This window comes from Tachysurus vachellii, chromosome 3 (assembly GCF_030014155.1).
Source record: "Tachysurus vachellii isolate PV-2020 chromosome 3, HZAU_Pvac_v1, whole genome shotgun sequence".
NCBI classification, from domain to species: domain Eukaryota; kingdom Metazoa; phylum Chordata; class Actinopteri; order Siluriformes; family Bagridae; genus Tachysurus; species Tachysurus vachellii.
The window spans coordinates 6,935,649-6,946,169 of NC_083462.1; the positions used below are offsets into that span (position 1 = coordinate 6,935,649).

The 10,521-nt window shown below is 39.8% G+C and overlaps 1 protein-coding gene across 1 annotated transcript in view; it reads left to right on the forward strand.

Moving 5' to 3' along the window:
• Positions 1-10,416, forward strand: part of npr1a (natriuretic peptide receptor 1a) — a 90,562-nt gene extending 80,146 nt beyond the window's left edge. Inside the window, exons 13-22 of the mRNA XM_060865570.1 lie at positions 351-422; positions 969-1,128; positions 1,396-1,551; positions 3,367-3,535; positions 5,823-5,969; positions 6,053-6,176; positions 6,262-6,330; positions 6,682-6,856; positions 7,126-7,224; positions 7,850-10,416. Coding sequence (XP_060721553.1) covers positions 351-422; positions 969-1,128; positions 1,396-1,551; positions 3,367-3,535; positions 5,823-5,969; positions 6,053-6,176; positions 6,262-6,330; positions 6,682-6,856; positions 7,126-7,224; positions 7,850-8,001 — 1,323 coding nt within the window. The 3' untranslated portion in view covers positions 8,002-10,416. The remainder of the gene's footprint in view (positions 1-350; positions 423-968; positions 1,129-1,395; positions 1,552-3,366; positions 3,536-5,822; positions 5,970-6,052; positions 6,177-6,261; positions 6,331-6,681; positions 6,857-7,125; positions 7,225-7,849) is intronic.
• The last annotated feature ends 105 nt before the right edge of the window (positions 10,417-10,521 follow it).

Below are 10,521 nucleotides of genomic sequence, written 5' to 3' on the forward strand. Positions count from 1 at the left end.
TGGACCTGGGATTAAACTCATGACCTTCTGATCAGTAGTCCAACGCCTTAACATCTAGCCTACCACACCCCTACTTCACATCCCTCAGGCCACGCCTCCTTCACTGGACTAACAGACACTCAGGCCAAACGTTTGCAAATACACAAGTTATACATGTTCCTGTATAACATATCTGCTTACACAACTTGTGTGTGTATTCTTTGTGTGTTTGTCTGTGAGTGTGCGTGTGTGTGTGTGTATGGCTTTTGTGTAATATCTTTGATGAATAGTCTGTAAGTACCTTCACTGTATGTCTGTTTATAATTGAAGTGGTTTGTGTGTGTGTGTGTGTGTGTCTGTATACCCTACAGGATCTCATGGAGCTTGAGAGTATTACACTGGACTGGATGTTCCGGTATTCTCTGATCAATGATATTGTCAAAGTGAGTTCATTACACTAGTTTGCTGTTAAATCTTCGGACTAGCAGCGTATACTGGTTAACAAGATGATAGAATACAAGTTAAGATAATGACAAGGGACATCAATGGGAGTCTTTATGTGGTAGGAAAACAGGAAGTAGGAAATGTGCAGAAATCCAGGAAGTACTGTAGAGCCAGGAAGCCAGGCCTCAGTAAAGTATTCCACAATATTTATGGGTCTGTTAGCTAAAGCAGCCAAAATCTCTGAAAAATACCGTGATAGAGGACTGAATTGCTCATATGGTGCTAAAATGTCAACAATAACCATGAACCTTTATTATTACCACTGCTAATAATAATAGAATGTAATAATTCTTTGTAGAAATAGTCATGCAAATTCATTCAATGCTAATAATTCAGGAGTGACTCAGGAGTGAACGACAGACGCCGTGAGCTAATCTCGGTTAGACCAAATATATTTAACAGTGAGGTGATTCGAGCCGGGCTTTTCAAATCCTCCTCATCTTTCATAAATAATGGTGTATAAATGTGGTCTTTTCTCCATGCAGGGAATGTCGTTCCTTCATAACAGTGTGATTGGCTGCCATGGCAACCTGAAGTCCTCCAACTGCTTGGTGGACAGCCGCTTCGTGCTGAAGATCACAGACTACGGGCTGGTCAGCTTCCGCAATGAGAACAGCTCAGAGGACACGCATGCTTACTACGCACGTGAGTAAAATGAGGCAGGAGGTGGTGTGATTGTGTGTGTGTGTGTGTGTGTGTGTGTGTGTGTGCATGTGCGTGTGTGTGACTTTGGATGGACCCAACAAGAGAAACTACTTATATTTAAAAAGTTCAAAAGGTTTTGTTTTGGTCACTGAGGTTAAGGTCAGCTGTAGATTTAGGTCGGTGCAGTATAGCATTTTTATTAGCTGCATGTCAATATCAATGGAAGCTTCTCACAAAGAAAAAAACAAGGTGTGTGTGTGTGTGTAGGTAAGCTGTGGACAGCTCCAGAGCTGCTGCGTGCGGAGAACGGACCAGCGTGTAGAACTCAGAAGGGAGACGTGTACAGTTTCGGCATCATCCTGCAGGAAGTGGCTCTCCTCAAGGGAGTTTTCTACCTGGATGGAACTACGCTCAGCCCTAAACGTAAGACACACACACACACACACACACACACACACACTCACTCACAATAACACACCCGTTTTTGTAAAGCATGTGTAATTCTGCCTGTCATATTATATTACTGAATGCCAAAAGCTGTTCCCCTGTGAGTGTGTGTGTGTGTGTGTGTGAGTGTGTGCGTGTGTGTGTGTGTGTGTGTCATTGCATATTCTAATATGACACTATTAAGTGTCAACAGCTAAAAACAGCATCACACCTCACAATGTTCCACTTTCTGTGTCACCTTTGGTTCTGTAATGCCCTGATCCTGTGTGTGTGTGTGTGTGTGTGTGTGTGTGTGTGTGTGTGTGTGTGTGTGTGTGTGTGTGTGTGTGTGTGTGTGTGTGTGTGTGTGTGCATGCTTTTTGCTAATGATCGTTTCCTTTTTTATTCATCTGCTGTCAGCAACATTGGGGTTGTTCTTTGGAGATCTGGCTCTGGCGTGCACACACACACACACACACACACACACACACACACACACAGGTAGCTGAGAGGGGAAAGTGACACTTCTGGAACAGATCCAAGTAGTGTATATATGGGAGGCAGGAATATTATAATACCAAAGGAAATGTAATGAAAAAGGCGTGACTTTAGAGCTCCACTAAGACGTGAGGCAGAAACACTGTCAGGTGATAAAAGGGTTCATGCCAACAGGACATGAGGGGAAACAGAGATAAGGACATGGACAATAAATAAGGACGATAATCTTCAGCTTTTTGTGTCCACTTGAGGCAGTATTGAGATTTCTTTGCTCGATATGTGGAGTATTTGAGCTAAACGTATCATAGTGGAAATAATTCATCAGGAATTGACACATATTAAAAATCCTACTTTCCATTATTCATGCAGATATTAAAAATTACTAAAGACACACACACACACACACACACACACACACACACACACACACACACACACACTAGATCTGGTGGAATTTACATTTCAAACTCTAGAATTTGTTTATGTGCATTATTTCTCTACATGCTGTATCGTCAAATGCCTCAGGCATCATACTCATCACATCTGCATCCTCATCTTCATTCCCTGTAATTCATCAGCTTTTGTTCACACTTGAACTGATCCTGATCAGGAATGATTTCTGAAGCAGCTGTGATTAGATTGAGCATTCTGGTGATGGTTCTGTCATTTAATTGCTACAGTTATTTGTGATTTTTGTGCTCGTGGACCAACACGTAGATATTTGGTTCTTCCCCAAAGTGTTAATACATAGTTTGAGCACACAGTTGTATAGAACATCTCTATATGTTGAAGCGTTATTCTGTCCTATCTATTCTTTCTTTCATTCAAGGAAAAATCTTGAATGAGAGAAAAAAAGAGCTGGGAGAGACATATGGGACACATGGGAGTGATGGTCAGGGGTGTACAAACTTTTGACCATATAGTCTATATATCAAAATAAGTCATGTTAATCGTGCTGCTAGAATACAGAAGAGATTTGGCGTGTTATGTTGTAGCTGTAGAAAACGACTTTTAGTGTCACTTTATTCTTTATTACTTTATTATTATGACTCCTCGTCAGTTTACAGACACAAAGAGTGCTGATGTAACTTGTGCTTATGTGTAGATGATATAAAAAGTCTGACATTTGCACGGCTTGACTAAAATTCACCATCAAATCACTGTTACTGCACAAAAAACTAACAGCAAATGATCATGTCTGCTAATAATTTCTGTATTGATATTATATATTAATACAAGCAGGGTTATGATTGAGTGTATAGTGTGAACTGATTTGTCTTTTTCTCTCTGTCTCTTTTCTTATTTCTTTTGTAGAGATTGTGGAGCGTGTGACAGATGGACGATGGCCCTACCTGCGCCCCCTGCTGTGCACTCAGAGCCACAGTGAAGAGCTGGGGCAGCTGATGCAGCGCTGCTGGGCAGAAGAACCCAGTGACAGGCCTGATTTTAACCAGATCAAAGTCATGCTACGCAAACACAACAGGTGCACAATACAGGTTAAATAGATGAAGTAGAAAAGCAGCCATATTATTTTGCTTAAAATCACTACGTGTCTTTTATAAAATGATCACAAACTGGCCTTGTTTTTACAGCCCTAAACTAGCAGTAGTGGCAGAAGCAACAGTTGTGACAGTAGTTCAGTAGAAAGAGTTGTAAAAAGCAGTAGTGATAGGAGTAAGAATAATTCAGTAGTAGTGGTAGTGATGGTAGTAACAGTAATGAGAGTAGTTCAGTAGTAACAGTAATGACGATTGTAATAATGATAATAACAGTAATGAGAGTAGTTCAGTAGTAACAGTAATAGCAGTTGTAATAACGGTAGTAACAGTAATGATGATTGTAATAATGATAGTAACAGTAACTAGATTTGTAAAGTTCGTCGAGACAAACTTTGATGTTGGCTTTGACGGTGCAAGTATTCGCAAAGGCCGGTGCTTTTTGGAGGCGAGTGGACATAAGGGTTAGTGTTACTTTTGGAGGCAAGTGGACAGAAAGATTGTGAAAGCTACTGGACCGCTAGGGTGCCAATACTTTTGGAGGCGAGCGGACATGAGCATGTGACATGATCCGAATACCCATGAGGCAGTTCCCCTCATTGTGCTGAGTGTTTTGATGTCCATGTTGTGCAAATTGTTTATTTTCACGTGATGACACGTGACGACACGTGACGTGACGTGACCATAACACACGTGAGGCACTTCCCCTCATTGGGCTGAGTGTTTTGATATGTCACATGTCCGTGTTGTGCAAATTTTTTATTTTCACGTGATGACACGTGACGACACGTGACGTGACGTGACCATAACACACGTGAGGCACTTCCCTTCATTGGGCTGAGTGTTTTGATATATGACATGTCCATGTTGTGCTAATTTTTTATTTCGCTTATTTTGGGGGCGGGGCTACACGTGACGTCACGTGACGTGACCAAAATACACGTGGGACAGTTCCCCTCATTGTGCTGAGTGTTTTGATATGTCACATGTCCATGTTGTGCTAATTTTTGATTTCGCTTATTTTGGGGGCGGGGCTACACGTGACGTCACCAGTATACCCGGTGGGGTGCCAATACTTTTGGCAAAAAGTGGCTACTGAGGGTTTGGACATTTCATGTCAATACTGCAGTCATTATGGGATTCTACTTATTATTATACTGCATAGAACACAGGAGAGAAGCCGTGCCTGAGCTCTGCGCACGCTGCGGTGTGAAAACTTAGAGGAATTTTAGGAATTCCCCATTCAAGTCTATGGGACGTTCCATCGTCGACTACGGGAAAACCGAAAGTTCCGTCGGAACGCCGAGTCCGGAACTTTGTCCGGAGTAACGTCCTAAAGAATAATAATAATAATAAGCTTATAAAGGAAATCAGAATGTTGGCTTCTACAAAGCCAACATAATGACGGTTGTAATAATGATAGTAACAGTAATGAGAGTAGTTCAGTAGTAACAGTAATGACGATTGTAATAATGATAGTAACAGTAATGAGAGTAGTTCAGTAGTAACAGTAATAGCAGTTGTAATAATGATAGTAACAGTAATGACGATTGTAATAATGATAGTAACAGTAATGACGATTGTAATAATGATAGTAACAGTAATGACGATTGTAATAATGATAGTAACAGTAATGAGAGTAGTTCAGTAGTAACAGTAATGACAGTTGTAATAATGATAGTAACAGTAATGAGAGTAGTTCAGTAGTAACAGTAATAGCAGTTGTAATAATGATAGTAACAGTAATGAGAGTAGTTCAGTAGTAACAGTAATAGCAGTTGTAATAATGATAGTTACAGTAATGACGATTGTAATAACGATAGTAACAGTAATGACAATTGTAATAATGATAGTAACAGTAATGACGATTGTAATAATGATAGTAACAGTAATGACGATTGTGATAATAGTGATAATAACAGTAATGAGAGTAGTTCAGTAGTAACAGTAATAACAGTTGTAATAATGATAGTAACAGTAATGACAGTTGTAATAATGATAGTAACAGTAATGACAGTTGTAATAATGATAGTAACAGTAATGACGGATATAACAGCAGTGTGAGTGGTGATATTATTGACTGTATTTCAGAATTAGTTTCCTTTATTAGGCTAACTTGTGTAATAAATCTAGCAACACTAGTGTGATATATGTACCAACACCACAATATTTGTAACAGAATCTTCTTTTTTGGAGTTAAATGAACGCAGCAATAGAAAGACTACAGAAAATGATAGAATTTTAGGTTGAGTGCTTATCTGTCATTTCCTGCAGAGGCTATGGCTCCAACATCCTGGATAATCTGCTCTCGCGTATGGAGCAGTACGCCAATAACCTGGAGGAGCTGGTGGAAGAGAGGACACAGGCATATCACGAGGAGAAACGCAAAGCTGAAGCACTGCTCTATCAGATCCTGCCTCAGTGAGTGTGATCATTGTGCGTAAGGTCTCTAACTGGGTTAAAACACCTCCTTCAATGACTTTCTGACTTTGTGTGCGATGCAGCTCAGTGGCGGAGCAGCTGAAAAGAGGCGAGACGGTGCAGGCTGAAGCCTTCGACTCGGTCACTATTTACTTCAGCGATATAGTGGGCTTCACGGCTCTGTCTGCAGAAAGCACGCCCATGCAGGTGAAAAGATTCAGACACAGACTCAGATCTGATCGACTCATCATGGTTAAGTTACAGTTCTGACACGCAGCTTCATGTTTCTCAGGTGGTGACTCTGCTGAATGACCTGTACACGTGCTTTGACGCAATCATTGACAACTTTGACGTTTACAAGGTACAGATACAGACTTTAAGGCCCTGTGACCAATCAGCATTTATTAAAGATGATCATAAATCTTAATAACAATTATATGTTAGACAAAATGAGACAATTTTAGCTGAATTTAATGTTCTGATATATATTTAATGACCTGATTGGTTCTACACAGTATATTTAATAGGATAATACTCATTAAAAGTGCATTAGTTAATTGGTTACATTAGTTTTTGTCATTGTTTGTTTGTTTTTTCCAAAAAAATTGTTTTGATTTCTAATACCAAAAGAGGCAAAATGTTTAATTATGTACATGAATCCAAAAACCAAACTGTGTGTGTGTGTGTGTGTGTCTGTGTGTGGCACCCCCAGGTGGAGACCATCGGTGATGCATACATGGTTGTATCAGGTCTTCCTGTAAGGAATGGGAAGCTGCACGCACGGGAAATCGCCCGGATGTCTCTGGCCCTCCTCAAAGCCGTGCACACCTTCAGGATCCGCCATCGACCTGACCAGCAGCTCCGCCTGCGCATCGGCATTCACACCGGTGAGGGCAAGGAGCCAGAGGTCAAATTTGCATTTCAGATGAGGCTCCAGTAACAGACTAGAAATAATTGTGTATGTGTGTGTGTGTGTGTGTGTGTGTGTGTGTATGTGTGTGTGTGTGTGTGTGTGTGTTTGTGTGTGTGTATGTGTGTGTGTGTGTGTGTGTGTATGTGTGTGTGTGTGTATGTGTGTGTGTGTATGTGTGTGTGTGTGTGTGTGTGTGTGTGTGTGTGTTTGTGTGTGTGTGTGTGTGTGTGTGTGTCTTGGCAGGCCCTGTGTGTGCTGGGGTTGTTGGATTGAAGATGCCCAGATATTGTTTGTTTGGTGACACAGTTAACACGGCTTCGCGCATGGAGTCTAATGGAGAAGGTAAGACTTCGATCTCACTGCACAGCTCTTTGGCTCTTTACTGTCATGTATATCAGTCAGTTTCAACATCTATAGAGACACCTGATAATATTTATTTTATTTTTTTTATTTATCTATTGTTTCACAATTCTTGATTCTGATTGGTTAGTAGCTGATTATCTTCCTGTGAAGTCCAGGCAAATCGCCGGATTTTAATAATGAATTCTTGCGAATACGTTATCGTTTTTATAGTAACGTCTCACACTGGCGGTTGTGTGGTGGACACTGTACATAAACGCATTAAGAACAAACTGTTGATGATTCCCAAAAAGCTGTCCATGTTTTCCATACTGTACATTATTGGAAGGAGTCTCCAGTACAAGGAATTTGTAACACTCATATTCTGATATTCCACAACAGTAAATGTAACGATTTAAAGGTTTAAAGGTTTAACGATTTAAAACGATTTAAAGGAAAATAATCAGCTTTGTGGCGTAACTCTAATCCGCTACAGCTCTCCAAGTTCATTATTATTATTTATCCATAACAGCTATATATATATATATATATATGCACACACGTACAGTATATATATTTGCACACACGTTCACCAGATACCGTGCTAATGTCAGTCTCCTTGTGTCAGCGCTGAAAATCCACGTATCGGAGGCGACGCGAACGGTGCTGCAAGAGTTCAACTGCTTCCAGCTGGAACTGAGAGGAGACGTGGAAATGAAAGGTAAAGGAAGAATGAGGACCTACTGGCTCCTGGGAGAGAGCATGGCTGAGCACGCCTGAGAGCGACGTCCGAGCAGCAGCACGTAGGAGGAAGCACGGGTGGAAAAATATATACACGATCATGTAGCAGTAACGTTTCGAGGCAATAAACGGCCTTGACAACCAGCGAGAAAGTATCACGGCAACGGAACTGACTGCAGGGTGAAGCCTCACAGGTTTGAGGAAATCCCTGGAAATTCCTCTTCAGGCTGGATTCGGGGTAAAATAAACAGAAAATCAGCACCGTTTCCAGGAATGGAAGGTTGATATACAGTACTACCAAGGATCCTTTATACAGTATACAGTACAAAGACTAAAACATTTCAGTCTGCTGGACAGCATCATCTAGTGGTGTGATGTCTTTTTCCGTAAATTTCGGAGGAGGGGTGAAGAGTTCGGTCATCGTCTTTGAGTCATTTCCTTTGAAGAAATAATAAGGGGTTCGTTTTCCCTTCGAAACGAAAAGTGGTAGGAGGTTGCAGATGGTCCTGTTTCATAATATATTATATTTTGATAAGAGTTTGAAGCAGTACAGCCGCTTTCATCACATGCAGTGTATTAAAGAAATGTTCTTGTTTTTTATTAAATGCCTTTTAGCTCAGATAAAATCGACTGACCTGCAGATATGTCAGTAGTCATGTGCCATGATATCATTTTATTTAACATACACAAGACGAAGACAGTTACCTTATTTTGGCCGTATTCGGATATGCATCAGAATTCAAATAAAAAATATATAGAGGTTCTTATTTTGCCATTATTTCAGCACATAAAAAATGTTTGAATAGTGTTTTCACAGCTATATTTTAAACCAGTGTAGAAATGTTATAATTATTTTTACCGTTTTCTAGGCTTTCAGCAAATAGCCCATTTTTAATATATTATCACTCTGAATTACTGAGGAGTTTCAGTCCCGCAGTCCTGGATGTTGTCTCAAAGCATCTGTACAGAAATGGCAAAATTGCACAGTAAGGATTACAATAGATTTTTATCCCTTAATGAGCAAGGCAGAGGCAACAAGGCAAGGAAAATCTCTCTGAGACATTATAAAAACAAAACCAGGCTCTAAAGCTGAAGCACTAGTAGTTAGAGTTAGTGTTGTGAGAGAAAATGAAATGCTATGAACGAAAAAAAAAGAGAGTGAAGTCAGGGAACAAATCCTTAAATACATGGTCAGAGAGAGAGAGAAAGAGAGAGAGAGAGAGAGAGAGAGAGAGAGAGAGACTTTTTTTATATAAATATATATAGATATAAATCATCATCTGGTCTCTCTGGTCCTCAGCTGTCCATTTTTTTTTTTATTCCTTTTTTTTTGGCCTACAAAACTGGGACCTGTTGTGGTTTTCTGCTGCTCCTCACACGCTTTAGTGTGTTATTCATTCTGAGATGCTTTTCTGCTCAGCACAGTTGTAAATAGTGATTATTTTGTTTCACTCTATCCTTCCTGTCAGCTCCAAGCAGTCTGATTGTTTTCTTCTGATCTCTCTCATCAACAAGACGTTTCCACCCACAAAAGTGAAAATGTTTTTTGTTTTGTTTTTAGTTACACACTGCCGTGGAAACCCTAGAGAGAGTTTTTTGAAAATCCCAGACGATCAGCAGATTCTGAAATTCTCCAAACAGATTATTTAGCACTAACATCCACGTAGGAGTTGTTAAGATCACTGTTCTGATGTTTCACTGTAGATCTTGACTTGTATCTGTATCATTTACTGAAACCTGAACTCTTGATTACAGTCATACTGTAAATGGTTATAAAATGTTTTAAAGTCATGTGACAAATAATATCAGCACGTACCTACATTTTTATTTTATTTACTAAACACATTAAGGACACTCGTTCAAGGCGAAGTCCTTAAACAGCCGAGACAGTGTGTGTGCGGAAAAGATCTACTGTTCTAGACGATACGCCGATAGACGATAGACTGCGGTGAAAACTTGTACAGAACCTCCACGTGCCAGCTCATGGACTCCGTAGACACACTGATTGTATACGATATATGATCATCTCAAGTGCTCACACATCTGTAGGTGTACATGTGTATGCAGAACAGAGTTTAAAAAAAAAAAGTTTGCCAACTCCTGATCTTGTAATGATATTGTAAAGACTCGCTGAACACATCACAGCAAGATCAATTCATGTGGTGAAGATATTTGTTTTATAATGTGATGTATTAAAAGTGCAGCTCAGTGTTTTCTTTCTTTCTTTCTTTCTCTCTCTCTCTCTCTCTCTCTCTCTCTCTCTCTCTCTCTGTAGGAAGGGCTTCTATCTTGTGTTTATTTTTATTAGCTGTCAAAAATCGGGAAAAGTGACTCGGTGGGAGATTAAAAAATATCTGTTAGAAATATATTACTGTTAGTGTTCATGTACTTTATGGTGCGACACGTTTTGTAAAAAAAAAAATGAAAAATACTAAGAAAGAAAATAAATAACCTAACAACCAATAAACTGTAAAGACGAGTCTTGCATGTAATCATTGTGTAACACAACACTCTGTATTTATTTTACAGGATTAATAGCTATTAATCTTGATAGAAATG